At 43.1% G+C, this 15,515-nt stretch overlaps 1 protein-coding gene across 1 annotated transcript in view; it reads left to right on the top strand.

The window, feature by feature from the left end:
• The window catches only part of LOC136294738 (metalloprotease TIKI2-like), a 268,794-nt gene that overhangs the window by 130,918 nt on the left and 122,361 nt on the right, over positions 1-15,515 (top strand). The window contains exon 3 of the mRNA XM_066192779.1: positions 13,916-14,062. Coding sequence (XP_066048876.1) covers positions 13,916-14,062 — 147 coding nt within the window. The remainder of the gene's footprint in view (positions 1-13,915; positions 14,063-15,515) is intronic.

Here is a 15,515-nt window from a genome sequence, read left to right as displayed (position 1 = left end):
GGAGAAAAGCTTAGTATATGGTAACAAATACATTCCCATTTCATGCTTGACATGAAATGTGCTCATCAGTGAATCCCTGGGAAAGGGAGCATCCAGACTTCTGGAGATTTGCTTCCTAAGAAAGCACTGAGCTCACGATTACTGAGTCCCCCCTCAGTCCTTGACACTGGACTTCTGACAGGCGTATGAGCACTGAGGGTTTAATTTATTTGAGCTCAAATATTCAGATTCACATGTAGGCACTCAGACTTCCAGTCCCACACAGTATGGATGGATTCTGGCACACCTCCTTTGTCATTCTTTTAATAGCAACTGTAGGGACACGGCTGTCCAGTGCTCCCTGGATCTTTCCCGTGTTTAGAACTAAATCCAACCTTTGCTGCCTAGTAAGGACAACAGGATTCATAGGAATCTCAGGCAGCATCAGCCACTGGACTTGGCAAAAGACACAACTGAAAAATGGTTTGGTGAGGGCCCCGTGATGTCCAGCAGCTTCTGAGTCTCCCTCACAGGTATGCAGGCCCTGGGAGCCAGGAACATGCATATCCCAGTGCCTGCCTGTGTGTGGCCAGCTGAATTTGGAAGCTCTATCTTATATCTTTCTGTCAGTGACCTGTTACACAGTCCTGGGGCCTAATGCTTGTGTCAACAGGAGGTTAGGTTTCATGGCATCCTAAGCAAAGCAGGAATGTCCTGGCTTATATTTGTCTCCCCAGGAGAGGAAGAGGGTGGGAGAAAAGCATTCGGCAGCTACTGGGCAATCTTCTGCTATCTCCTGACAGGTAGTGATATAAATCAGAGCCTTGAGTGGGCTCTGCTCAGATCCCTATCAGCCGTGATTAATTTGGTGCTATAGGTGGAAGGATAAACGTGGCTTCCTGTAATCTTAGTTGTTTCCACCAGCCTTTGAACTGATGCATCCATCTGGTTGTACTTAGTTGTAAATACAAAGGGTCAAACTCTGCCCAAGAGTGTAGAGTAGGTAGGAGGCCCAGTTCTGAAGAATGCCAGTGCCAGCTAGAAGTTGGTCTCTTGGTCAGGCAGTATAACAGAGGCAAGGGCACTTGAGTCAGTCCTCAATAGGTGGTTTGCAGTATCATCTGGAAACTTTTAGGCACCAGGGCTTTTAAATTTATTAGAGAAGAGGCTAGCAAAAGTGCCTTAAGATGTCGGGAGCCTTCATTCCGTGCTACAGGGACATCTGCTCTGCCATCCCCAATGCTCTAATGAAAAGTCCAAAGAAAAGACAATGGGATTGCTTTTCTTGAGCAACTCCCATTGTAATTGAAAGGGATTTTGTGGATCTTTTCAGATCCTACTGTCTTCTTGCATCAGGAATCCTTCCCCTCCTCTCAAGACTTCAGTGGCTCTGGTCTGTAATCTTTGCAAGTCACTGGCTGGTACACTCATCCATCCACCTTCTGAGCTCTGCACGAGGCATGGCTTCACTCTGACATTCTTGTGTACAAAGCATTCCCATGATAATAGCTTGAAAAATGCCATGCTGGTTTTGTTCCCTCTTTAACATCGCCATGTACCTGTGGGAAATTCTGAAAAGGGCAACAGTCTTGCTCTGTTTGGTGGACAGGATGTGTTTTGAAAGCAGAAAGATCGTTGGCAACTGCAGCCTGCAAGGAACAGAACCAGCTTATTTCAGCTGACAGCTCTGGAGAAAACCAGCATTGCTAAGTTTCAAGTTAGTGTGGGTAGACACTAATAAGAAAATGTAGGACTAACAATTCAAAGGGAATAGTTTATTGCTTTTTGGTTAATCCCTTTTCAGTTTCTGTCAGCATAGAAAGAGCAGAGCTCGCGGTCATTTGTGCCCAAAGCAAAATGTGATGAAAACAGGCAAACTAAAGTGTAATTTAGCTTTCCAAAAGCAAAGAGGAGAGGTCACCCCACCAGAAAAAAAGAGTCAGAATTTGCAATTTAAACAAGACTCCACAAAGTCTTTGTCTTAGTAATGCTTGTATCCTAATGCTTTGAATCCAGTAAGTTCTAGTTACCAGAGCTCAGTAAAGCCATGTTTCCTGAGCAACTTCTTTTGCAATCTATTCAATTTTTGCCTCTCTATATAAACTCTCTGACATTTTTCTCAGATGTGTTCATTGTTTGTGCCTTCACGGAATAATTCCAGAGCTTTACCTCATCCCTAAGTGGTCTAGAACATTTGCTACTCAAAATCCAAGCTAAGTTTCTTAGAATTTTATAGTTATATTTCAAATTTGAGGAACAATTAAATGGAAAGCATAGCTGGCCTTGCACAAAATATAAACACAGGGCAAAGTTCCCTGCCAAGCAAATTAGTAAAGGATGGCTGGGGCAAGTTAATCTGATCAACTCCCATCTGTGACAAAATTGGGCTATAAAGCCACCTGAACCTGCTCCCCATCCTACCTGGTTTATGGAAGGTAAAAAGACCATGACCAGGGACGAAATGCAGATCAAATGTTACCTTCAAAATGAGCTGATCCCCCACAGGTTTTGGAGGATGTCACTTCCTACCCCCTGTACCATCCCCATCTCCTCCTCTGGGGCGTGCAGGCAGGATTTCAGTGTGTCAATCATCAGAACAATGATAAATTACACTGGATGAGCCTCCGTGTACTCGTTGGAGTCAGTCTTAGGAAGTGAAGTCAAACCTGGAAGCTATCCTCTGTGCTCTGCTCAGTACCTACACGACTGCTTTGGGATCTCTCCTTGGACATCTTCACTCCTGTCCTGGAGCAGAATAGTGAAGTGAAGCCTCTGAGCTCCACCCCCACTGTCACGATAGTGCAAAAGGCTGTTATCCATCATATTATCCCAGGGCAAGAGAAAAGACATTTGCTTTTGGGAGTTGCTTTTTCTCCCTGTGGGGTCTTTGGGACTTGTCTGAGCTGTGTCCTCATGTTCAGTGCCTTCAGTGGCTGTAGGATTTCTGGGGATCTTCCTGGTGAAGCACAGCTGGAGAGGGAAAAACCTGCTGGACATTTATGGAGTGTTTCAGGGGTTGGCAGCGTGTGTGCTTGCTTGTGGGTGTATTTACAGAGTATCAGTATTAAACAGGAAAAGAAAAAGAGGAGGGGGGAAAGAAGGAGTTTGTTTGGCTCAGCTTCTGTGCATGCATGTAAGGAGTGAGGAGATACAGCTAAAGGGGCAGAAAGTGAACCTGAGGTAGATCCTTATCAGGTACTTTCTCCGCTGTTTATGTGCATAGACCAGAATGGTCCCTGAAAACAGTATTTAATTACTCTTTTTATTATTTGTTTATGTGAGGAAATATCCCATCTTCAGTAATTTATGAAGCTGTGCAAGGAGTATTCTTCTACGTCCTTTCTTAGTTGGAAGAAAAAGAAAAATTAAAGTGTTACTTGAATGAAGTGCTTTCTTTAGAATTTGCCAATTTAAATAAATGTTTTGCAGCAGCATCTGGTTCCTGGCTCTAGCCAGGAGAGCAAAGATCCGAGAACACTCTTCTTGGTTCTTTAGCAGCACATCCTCACTGGTAGCTGATTTCATAGGTGTTCTCTGACTGGTGCGGAGACTGTTTAGGCTAGGCTTAGAAAAGCTTCAAGCAAAAAGGTTTTTTAGTTCCAATGATAATAAAAATATAATAGTTATCTTTCAAGAGACAGCTGTAACCTCCCATAATTCATAAACAGGAGCATTAGATGGAGGGAGCCAACATATAGTAGAAAATAAAGTGTCTGAACTTGTCATTCTGACTTTGAAAGCTAACAGAGAAGTTTGTTGCAAATAATTAATTTTATAATTTTCCTCTGGCTTGGCAACTTGACTGTGAATAGACTGCAGTTTCCTTGAAGCTATTTGTTAGCTGAATTTATTTGCTGAATAATTGATGTAAATATCTCAGTGAATAGTAAGTAATTATTCTTGGCCTCTGCTTAATTTGAAGGCAAGTACTTGGCTGCGAGTAGATGATATTAGAAATTTGAGCTGCTGTGATTTGATGGGTAGGTCACCTTCTTTCCCTGGCTAACTGAATTTTGAGTAATTTTTATGTAGACTGCACCAGGGCTGCAACACTCAAGGAGAGCTCCAGCTTCAGCCATTTTCATGCTTTGATGCAGCAGCTCTGGGAGAGGGAGGCAGCACGAGGGGTGAGCAGTGCAGTGCCCATCACCTGTGCTTTACCAGGTCTGCACTGGAACCCTGACCCTCAGGAAATAACTGAACTTCCAGGAGAAACAAGGGGCTGTCCTGTTAAGGCCACCCAGGGACCTCAGTACCCCGGAACAGCTGGCCCAGATGGGGTCTCATCATCTGTCCTGGGTAAGGGCAGAGGTTTTCTCCAGGTGGGGAAGACGCAAAGAGAGCAGCTGCCAGATCAAGCCCTGTGTTTCTTACCAGACATGGGGGACTCCGTGCCTGGTCACTACATAGTGACCAACGGCAGAAACATCTTGCATAATAAAATTATTTCATTTTGAGATAATGCTAAGCTAAAGGAAAAAACAACAGTTCAAAACAAGTGCTTATCCCTGATGAGTTCAGCTCCCTGCTTCCTTTTGAAATTTTCCTTTTCTTATGCTGTTCCGAATTGTCATTTCTATTTTTTTTCCCCCTTTCCCTGCTGGACCTCATGAGGATTCAGCCCCCTTCAGGCTTAGGAAACATTCCCTTTCCTACAGCTGTCAACTCAGTGGTACTCATGTGGAGACTAGAAAGCTGAGACAGTTGTTGCCCCAAAGTGTTTGTCCTTGGCCAGAGGTTACAGCTCCATCTGGCTCCCTGGAAAGTGCTCCCCTTCCTGATGGGCTGTGATTTACTCCCCAGGATAGACGCATATTGAAATTGGCACCTGCTTGTGCTGATACCCCAGGCTGGGAGTTGGAAATTCAGGACATAAAGATCTGTGTCCCCTCCAGCCATTCCTGCTGCAGGAGCAGCAGTCTGGAAAAGGGGCCGTGCTGGCATAGCGAGGTGTTAAGCTGGGATGGCTGAAGGAGTTAATCAGCTGCCTCACTGTAATATAATAGAAAGAAAAACATGCCTGTGGGGCTAGTCCATTTTACTATGTAGCTTCAGCTGGTAATTAAAAAGCAACAGTTCAAAATTAAGCAGTAATATGAATAAACCCGAAATTAAATATACCCAGGACAGGTTGCATTTTTCAGGGGGTGGATGCTTAGCATATCATGAAAGTAGACGTTAAAAAAAAAATGTCTCAGGCTGGGTGTCTAAAGCTGGGAGTTCCCCAAACGGCCCCAGAGCTTTTGCTTTATTCCATGAGGGTGCCCCTTTCATTGCAGCTCACTCGTCACCGGGGCCAAGTGGTCCGCTCCACTCAGGGCATGTTCCCACATTCCTTCTGTTACAGTGGAGACAAAAAAGGAAAAATCAAAACCCCAGAAGGGCCCGGTAACAGTTTTACTCGTGAGCCGAGCGCAAACGTGGTTTCAGGTTCTTGGGAAAGATTTCATGTGCCCCCTCTGAAGGTGAAGGGACAATGTGCCCATTTAAGGTGGAGAAAAGTGATCGTGGGCGCTGCCCTTCGGGCGTCCTGCCAGGCTTCCATTTGGGAGTGAAATTGCTGAGCAAAGCAACAGGCTGAGAGCTCCTCTCTGCGTAGAGCAGGCAGATGGCTGTTCTTCAGAAGAGTGGAGCAACCAAGCACGGGGATGATTTCGAGGTGAAGGCATGGGGAGCAGGGAGGTGGGTAGGAAGGAGTGATAGAAGAGGTATTTTCATCCACAAGGTCCCCAACTGGCAGATTTCCAGAAGATGGGAAGTGTTGCCTGAGAAAAGTTCACGCTCTGCTTACCTCATTTCTTACATGCTTTGCCAAAGTATCTGCTACCAGACACTTTTGGGGATGTTTGGCTTATCTAGGCTGACTGTTCTTGTTTCAATGACACCTTTGAGCAACGTGCTGCAGACGCTGCAGCACCTCTCCTGGAACACTGCTCTTCTCCAGAAACCTCCTCACAAACTTCCAGTGCCCACAGAGCTCTTGTGTTACATGGGGTGTGTGTGGGGAGGAGTTTCCCTGACACTGAGGCAGCATTTGGGGTATCTGAACACAGGGGGTTTGCTCTTGACCTGTAAGTGGTGAGATACCCCCAGGACAGGAATGACGAAGTGGAGCAGGAGGCCAAGCAAGGCTTGCTGGGGTGGTGGCACAGGGGGGAATTGCGGGGACCCAGAGGGGTGCAGGAGCCAGGCTGGCAGCCAGCCCAGGGCAGCACCAGATAGGCAGCAGTGTCCTGTCCGGTTTGTCCCGCTGGAGCACTGCCTGTTTTGTCTGGGTGAGAAATGTCTCTGCCTTCCTCTGTGCCTGTGGGTTCCACATGATCCAGGGCTCCTGCTTTAGACATCCAGTGTCACACCGTCCATCTATCTCCTTTCTCTTTGTGGAGTCGTGTCCATTCACACCAGTTGAGCACTCCAGCCTTTTGCGCTCATAATGGTCTTTCCAATGCCTTTTATGGGTTGTTTAAAATGAAACCCGGTTTCCAGCTACTCAGCCTTGGAAAACCTGTTACTGCTTTGACACAACTTAACATGGTGTAAAGAAAGAAGCCGAAGCAATTTACACCATCATGTCTGACTTGATTAAAACTATTATGGGATTTTTAGGTTACGGGTCAGCATTTCATATGCAGTGTTTTGTTGTCTAGTGTGTCCTTTCTTTAAGTCACATAACTGAATAGCTGAGGTGAGTTCTAGGGAGAGGGAATTTACTTTAGAGCCACTCTGAGTTCAACCTTCCTTCTGGAGTGCTCTCTTCTACCAGATATATGAACTGATTTTACTGAGCGTTTCCTTTTTTGTTTACAAGATCTGAGACTCCAGTGCAGAAATCTAAAAAGTGACACTTGGACCTGCAAGCCATCACTGCTGGACAGGGTGTTAGTTACTGGAACTGGTTGCACTTCATTGTAAAAACATTTGCAGAATTAGACTGCTCAGATTATAACTCATTTGGTGAAAATATTTAGCCTTTTAGATAGGTTTACTCATCAAAGTTAATCTGGCAAGCTTAGCACAGCTGAGAAACAAGACCGATGTGAGAAGTACTCGAGTAAATCCTGCATGCAAAATCCACACAAGTCCTACATTTAGATTGCAAATTCAACAGAGGTAATTCTGTCCCTTCCAGAGTTTCAGTTCTGATTAAAATGTAAATCTGTCTTCCTGTTGTTTCTTAATTTATTTCCCTAAGCTTGAATGTGGGCATTGACCAAAGCAGAGTTATCCTACAGAGTCACTGCTCACTCACACTGTGACTGGTTGGACATCAAGCTGAGTTACTGGCAAAAGAGACCCTGCTCATGATGTGGTGAGGGCATTGAAACTAAAACATCCTTCCATCAGCGTAGTGGTTCACAAAAGGGGAAAGGATGGAAGTTCCATATCAAAGCTCTTTTCCCCCCACCCTTTCTTCTATGTTAATCTGTACTCTAAGTACCTTTAGTAAGTAACAGAGGTCACCGCCGTTAGAAGAAAAGTTTTCAGATCTTACCCTTGTTCCAATACTGCCTTTGCTACAGCTGCTGCTGACTTCAGGTTACAGATTTAAGACCTTTTTTGGGTTTTTATTGACCCATTTAGAGTGGGTGTGGTATTTATAGTGTATTATAGTATACGTTTTAAAAGTGCTTTCAGGACAGAAATTCATTCCGTGTCTTTGTTGTGTTAATGACCTTGTGCAAGAGAAGACATACGTCCAAGAGCCCAAACTGTTGCTGTCTTGCCTGTTGTATCACATAGCCCACCAAACCCCCAAACTACTGCACTCTCACTGAACCATGTGCCTGTCCCAGCCCTCCTAAAGCCAGGAACTTGGAGCAGAACAGTAGTGTAGTAGGGTCAGTCCAAGGAATGTGTGAGCTGCCATCAACCAGGAGACTCCTTTTCTGGCTTGGGGAACTTAAGGCTGAGAGAATGGGGTTTTCATGCTCTCTGCAGTGTTTGATGTCTAGAAATTTTCTGTTGGCTTTTGATTCAATCAAAACACAGAAAAAATAAAAAACAAAAATCACTTTTGCCTGTGCAAGTTCATTATGAGATCTCTGCATAAGAGAAAAGTCAGGAGGCTGAAGTCAAGTTGTTGGAGTCAACTTCAGCTGGAGCTTTGGGCCTGTCGGGCTGAAAACTGGGTCCCCAATGTCCCTGCAGCTTTCCCAGCATCAAGAAAACCAATCTTAGTCCCATGGCTGCACATCAGTAGCATGACTGCTGTGCCCTGGGCTGTGCCCTGTGTCACTGTCATGGCTGAGCCGTAGGATGGGTGGTGGTTTGAGATTTCTCCAAGCGCCAAAGTCAGATTTGAACTGGTTTATTAAACTGGTTAATTGGCAGTTTGAAAGGGAGGAGGGAAAGCAAGGTCCCTAGGTCTCCCTGGACAGTGCCAAGCCGCAGACTGTTAACTACTCCTGCCTTTCAGAAGCAATAACTGCGGATTTGGGGAACATATGGAACTAACTAGCCGAAAGGCTTTTATGAGCAGCTTTAACAGGGGGCACGGTTTGTGAGTAGAAATTCCAGTGGATGAGTTAATAGTTTCACTTTTCTTAGCTGTCCCTTTATAGGAAAAACAACAACAAAGCTGGGCACGTTCCTCCCACAGCCCAGGCTGTACAGTGTGCCGATGCATCCAGGATTTCGTTTGGACACCGGGGGAGTCCTTTAGTAGATCCCCCAGGACCTGTTTTTCCAGAGCTATTTCCTGGTGCTGACCTCATTAGGTGAGTTTCACAGCTCACTAATTCCTAGCAATAGCACAAGAGATTCAAGGAAAGGGGAAACCCGTCTTCTGGAAACCAATGGAACTGAACAGATTTGGGCAAGCACTTTTATTGCTTTTCATTAATCTGGAAAATCAGGGACTTGCATTTTTCTTTCTTTCTTTCTCCTTTTTTTTTTTTTTTTTTTTTTAACCCCAAGTAACTATTTTGACCTGAAACTATATATTTGATTTTCTGTTTGATTACAGATTAGGATAACAACAGAAGGAGAACCCCTGCAGAACTGTATATCTCAATATTTACGTTGCAGTTTGTTTTGAACCAAGTGGGAAAGTGGGTATTTCTTTTCTGGAATTGCAGTCTGGGCACTGACAAGATATAGTCATTCAAACACTTCCAGTAATGCTTATTTAGTGTTTGCATTGTGGTGGCATGTGTCCAAAAGAGAGAGCAAAGGAAAACAATAAGTTGCCTGCTCAAGAGCTGACATCATAGTGTGAAATTTAAGTACTTGTTTTTGTGGTATTGTTATTAATCATGGGTCTGTGCAGGGGTCATCCTGTAATTCCAGCTACTGGAGTCCTGTGAATGCAAACCTTGGCCTGAGAGTTTTCCTAGGGTTGCCTTTCATATTCAAGTCTCCTGTTTAGCAAACACACCAGAAAAACACAGCTCCAATTTGTCTTAAGCTTAACAAAAAATGTGTTTCTTCTGTTGTAATTCCTGAATTTGTTGCCTGTTTTATTAGCAATATATTTCATAGGAAGGTTTGGGACCACTCAAGCATTTTATCTGTGAATAAGGTTTCCTTGTCTTATTTTACAGGTGCTTATTAGATGTTCCCACAAAGCTGGTTTGTTGTGGTTTTTTTTGTTTGTTTGTTTTGGTTTTTTGTGGTTTTTTTTTCATTGTGGCATTATTTAGTACCTTAGTTAGAAAAATTGAAGAGGTGGTCCTGGCAACCTTTCCATTTGATTTCACAGCTGGACAGATCTACCTGTCAACCACTGACGTAACCAGGAATGATGATGTATTTAGTCAGGGTTAGCTTGGTTTTTGTTTTCTAGGCCTTCTTATGCTCTTCAGCTAGAGACAAATGTACAGAACACGGAAAAGGAGAAATCTCTCTGGCACAGAGGCTGTGATTTCTCCTCCTTAACTATCACATGCAGCACTAACATGGTGCTGGCCTTCAAGGGCTTTCAGATGTCCAGTTTGAAGCTGCTGACCTGGCACAATAAAACATAATATGTGAATGGTTGTGAGAGTACCTTGGAACAGATAGGATATTCATCTGGCTTTACTCCCAAACCCAAGTTCAGTGAAGAAAATTATTTCTGGTGGAAGGTCTGGAGTGCTCCTAAGTCCAGTCCAAGTACACATTTATTCACTTCTCCCTCTTCGAAGAGGTGGCAGTGGTTCTCTAGATCTGGTTCTGTAGATTAGTTTACTTCCCTAAAAACAAACTCTCATTAAATTATTATATGAAATCAAATCCCTAATCTCACCAATGTGTTTGCAAAACAAAATTCAAATTTTCCCAAGGACAACGGATGATACCAACACTTCTGGGCAATGCCAGCCTTGAGATTTTTGGACCTACTGCAGTTGTATCTGCTTGCTTTATGTGTGGTTTGGAGGTTTTATAACGCTTTATCTTTTTGAAGGTGAAATTTAAACACTGTAAACAATCAGGTTGATTTTTATGGGAGGCTTGCTTTTGTAACCTATTCCTTCTGCTCTTGTCTGACTCCTGGCTCTGTAATCCAGAAGCATGGAGAGGGGAAATACTGTTTGAGTGTCAAGGTGGTCAGTAAAGCTGTTAGTGAAAGTCTTCACTGGTCCAGCCCCTTTTCCTTAAGAGGTCCAAAGGCTGTGTAAAACAATTCCAAAAGAGTGTGGACCAGCGGTCCCTGGCACTGTGTGGGACAAGTGGGACCCACTCCCACCAGCAGTAAAACAGGGCTGCCCTGAGGGCTGAACTGGTGTCTCCAAACACCCAAATAAAATCTCTGTGCTGGGGGAATGACACCACCCAGATTAAAAGGTTGGTCAGTCACAAACGGTGGGGCCAGAGACAGATGTGCAAAAATGTCTTCAAAGCACACCAGGGTGAGGACCATAAATTGTGTGAATAAAAATGCACTTCCCGAGAGCCAAAGTCATAACTTCCCATTGCTTCCCAGAACAAATCCCGTCTGCTCTGTTTATTAGGTGGGACTGTGTATAGGCAGTCACTCCAAGTGTGTTTATTTTGAAGTCATCAGTTGTTCAGTAATCTCAGGCAGCTCTGGGAGATTTAACTGAGATAGAGGATTAGGCTCGGGGTCGTGGGGTCACTGATACTAAGATAGAGAGAAGGGAAGGAAACAGCATTGTTTTTGTGGCATTAACTGAACAGTTAGGAAAAATAAATTCGGGTTTTAAGCTGGCTTTAACCTGACTCTGAAGGAAATGGTCTACAAATCCAGCCAGAAAGCAGGCAACTGGGATGAGACCCCGCTTCTCTTTAAATTTGTTTTGAGCCATCCAACCAAAATCCATGGTGGTTATGGCTTGATTAAGCAAGACTTCTCTAGAAATCAGTTAAGTAAAGTTTTCCTTTAGCATGTTCAAGTGTTATAGTTTCTGATTTTAACTTTCCTCCTGAAATAAAATCTCTGGAGTAGCTTTGGGGGCAGCAGTTGGAACCCAGTGCTGAGCTCCCCACAGTGACAGCAGCGTACTGGATGGGTTCAGCTGGTGGCCAGCATCACCGCTAGGTCCCAAAGCTGCTCTGAGGCAGAAATCAAGGACGTGAACATCCTGGCACTAATGAAATCATGGGCTCCCACTGCCAAATAACTCATTCTCTCTCATTTGGAATCTTTGGTGTCTTATAAGAAGTAAACTCGGACTGTGAACTTCTCTGCAGGCTGGTTTGTGAGGAGCACATAGACAATTTTCTTCAAGATCTCTAACCCCCTGCAAATGTGACGGAAATAATATAAAAGGCTCCAAATTTATTCAGAGGAGAATGACCCACAGCATTAATTCACAGGACTGGTTTCCCCAGAATAACAGAAAGAAAAAAGGGAGGCAAAACAAGCATTGGGAATAAAGTAAGGATTTGTTTATTGCCTTCTTAATATTTTATCATCAAACTTACAGTCTTGCCTTCAGGGCTTGTTGGTGGTTTGTATATGTATGTGTGCCTGTGTGTATATGTATTTTTGTATATAAAAATCCAGTAACATCCATTGTTTAAAAAATCAAAAATGAAAAGGATTTTGCTAAAAGCATTTTGGGAAAACCTCTGCTCTCATTTTTCCTGTCAATGTTTTTCTAAGCTTTTATTTTTATTAGTCAAAATGTTTAGAATCCCCAGGAAATCCTGGGATGAACCATTTCCTCTTCGAGCTGTAGCCCTTAGGGGAAAAAGAAAAAGCTCAGATCCTTTCAAACGTTAGAAATTTTTCAAACTGTGTTTTTTGCATATTTTTTAAATTAGAGAAAAACTAAGTTAGGAAGATGCTTAACTTCAAGCTGTGGTCCTGGGAAAGCTTCATCTCTTTGTAGAAAAGCCTGAAGAGACCCTTAGATCTGGGCAAGGAAATCTTTTAGGCTTGGCTCTTAATGAGGAACTGATTGCCAAATTGAGGAATAACAGGTTCAGTTGAAAAACCATCTTTTTTTTTAATAAGTAAATTAAAAAATAGCATTTGCTTTTCCTCAACCTAATTTGTGTATGTTGGTTAACATGTAACAGCTTTTTATTGAGGTTGCTAGTGTCCTGAAGATCTTTTGGTGTTATTAATATTATTAACATTATCAATGTTATGAATAATTTAAATACCTGATACTCTTTTTTATATGCATGAGATTTTGCAACTTCCTTTCCTTCTCCCTCACATAAACTTCAATGGGAATCAGAATTTTAAACTGAGAAAAACTTCCATCCTGCAAATACATATGTAAATTGCTGATTTTAAACTCCTCTTAGTTCACTCCTTGAAGTGGGTTCAGTTGCTAAAATTTAAGAAGGTAAGAATTCAAGTCCCACACTGCAGCTCAGCAGGGATTACCTTACCCAGATTTTGAGATGATATTCTCTGGGAAGGATGGGGCACGGCTGTACTAAATGAAGAAAGTTCAAAAAGTGGTGAAATATGAGACTGAGGGATGCAGGAGTCTTTTCATGAAAAATGACACATCACTATAATTTTTCAGAACTCCGAATTTGCAGTCGCCACATACCACTTTATTTTAGGAAAAATGTGTTTGTTTAGTTATATAGTTCGTTACAGAAGTCTTCACTGCTGTTCTGATTTATTCATCTACTTTTTATCAAGTTTCTTCAGAAGGTTCTTGGAAAGCAGAATATGCAAAGCCCAGACTTGGTGGTTCAATAACTGGTATATATTACTTCCACAGTCTGTCACAAATCTAAAAAGATTTTTGGTAGTTCATGTGAAATTTAGTGGTCCTTTTTTGTTTGTTTGCTTGGGGTTTTTTGGTTTTTATTTGGTAATTCAAGGAAAAAAATCTAAAACTTAAGGACATTTATTTTTTTGTTTACCCAAAATTACACAGTAAACAGTGCTTATGTTTTTTTGGTTTTTTTCAGTTTGGGATGGAGATACTGAACCAGTCTATTGGGACAGTGTTACAGATCTGCATCTCTGGTCTCACTTTGCAAATGGGTGGGTGAAGGAGGAAAGACAAAAGGAGGGAGACTAATAATGGATTTCCTAAATTTTTGTTACTATAAGCATGCACAAAGTCCCAATACACCACCTTTGACTTCAGAAGTTCAGATGATTTTAATTCTTTTTCTCAAAAACCTTTCAGCTGAGTTTGGGCTTTAGATTTAAGCTAAGGTACAGGAAAAGTCAGAGGCAATAGAATTTTCCTCATTCAGGGGCATTTCCATTCCAGTGTCTGTCATGAAGCAAATTAACCAGCACAGAGAGCCCAAGAGTTCTGAGACTGTGACCTCTGAGCAATATGTATCTGTTGTGAAGTTATACTCAGTGGGGAATATAATAGGGTCTTGCACCTGAATGCTTTTCCATTTGGGGATGCCTACAGTCCATCCCTTGTTGTTATGGGCCAGAATGGATCAAGGGAATAGACTTCAGGTGCAGGAAACTCTTTCAAAGTTTTGTCCTTTAGTCCTTGTTGTTTTGATTCCTACTATCCTTAACTCTTTCTCTCTTTTCCTGCCTGTGTTTCTGCAGGTGCTGTTTGCTCTGAACCAAACTCTGCTCCAACACGAAAGCCTTCGAGCAGGGAGTTTGCAGGCCCCTTACACCACTGAGGATCTCATCAAGCACTACAACTGTGGAGACCTGAACGCTGTGATATTCAACCATGACACTTCTCAGGTGAGCAGGATTGTTCCAGATGGGCCAGAGAATTGAGGAAAATTCAGCTGCTTTAATAGCAATATCCCAGTCACCACTTCATATTCTGACTCTCCTCTTCCCCCTCTTCCTTTTAATGCACTGTGTTTTCTTTCCACACGTGCCTCATTTGCCTGGTGAGAGAGTGGAATTTCCCTGGATTTGCTCAGGCTCTGGGGAATCGTAGAATGGTTTAGGTTCAAAAAGACCTCCAAGATCATCGAGTTAACTGCTAACCCAGCGCTGCCAAGTCCACAGCTAAACCGTGTGCCCAAGCACCACATCCACACGTCTTTTAAATACCTCCAGGGATGGTGACTCCAACACTTCTCTGGGCAGCCTGTTCCAATGCTTGACAGCCCTTTTGATGAATAAATTTTTCCTAATGTCCAATCCAAACCTCCCCTAGCGCCACTTGAGGCTGTTTCCTCTTGTCCTATTGCTTGTTACTAGGAACAAGGAATGGACTGCCTGGAAAACTTTCCTAGGGATGTTCTTGAAAAAAGGTTAATTCTGGGTGTTTGGGGCTGTTGAATGCAGAACTCTCATTAAGGGTGGAGAGGGAACCTTTGCAATGTTTGAACTTATATATGAAGAGGAAGTGGACCTTATGTAAATACCCTAAAAAGTAAATAACCTCTCAAAGATGTCATAATTCAATAATTTTGTATGTGTCTCAGGCAGCCCTTCAGTCTCTGTTTATCTTAGTTATCCAAAGCTATTAAAAACTCCCAAGGGTGCAGAAATCTGCTTTCCAGACCAGTTTGATGCTTCTTGGCAAACTGAGATTCCTCTTTTTCCTTTCCGGTTAATTCTGTGAAAACTTGGTCTTTGGATGTCATCTCCAACATCTCCTTTTTTTGATCAGTATTTCCAGATTCCTGTCTCAGGTGCAGTGACTCACCTGGGGAAAACCTGTGTAAATTTGACAGCCACGGTATTGTATGTGTCTTACCAGTGAAAGAATTAAATCATGATTTGCTAATGGTAGACTGATAGCAGTCTACCATTAGCAAATGCAAATCAAGGAGAGCTATGTGACTTCCAGAGAGAATTGAGACCAGGTAAACTCAGTCTGTGGATTGGGGCAGAGGTCTCTCAGACATTTTTATCTTGCTATCACTATCTTGGGTTGCACAGGGCTCTGTGGGTCACTTGTTTCTCAGCAGAGCAGCTGGGCAAGCAACTGAGGCCCCAACATGAGATAAAACCCCTTTGGTGTCCCAGTTAACTCACTCCCAGAAAATGAAACATTGTTCTAGAACAACTGGGCAGGACATACCAGGATGGTTAACATGGCAGCACTGAAACACAAGAGTGTGTGGTACCAAAGCTGCCAGAGCTGTTCATTCTGGTCAGCCTTGCACTGAAAAGCAACTGGAGAAGGGGAGAAAGCAACTTGGGTAGGAATACATCCTTAAAGGTGGGGAATATG

Source organism: Chamaea fasciata, unplaced genomic scaffold (genome assembly GCF_029207755.1).
Source record: "Chamaea fasciata isolate MVZ Bird 193981 ecotype frontalis unplaced genomic scaffold, bChaFas1.0.hap1 SCAF_10, whole genome shotgun sequence".
NCBI lineage: Eukaryota > Metazoa > Chordata > Aves > Passeriformes > Sylviidae > Chamaea > Chamaea fasciata.
Note: the sequence above shows the minus strand (reverse complement) of the source record. Positions and strands in the feature narration are given on the sequence as shown.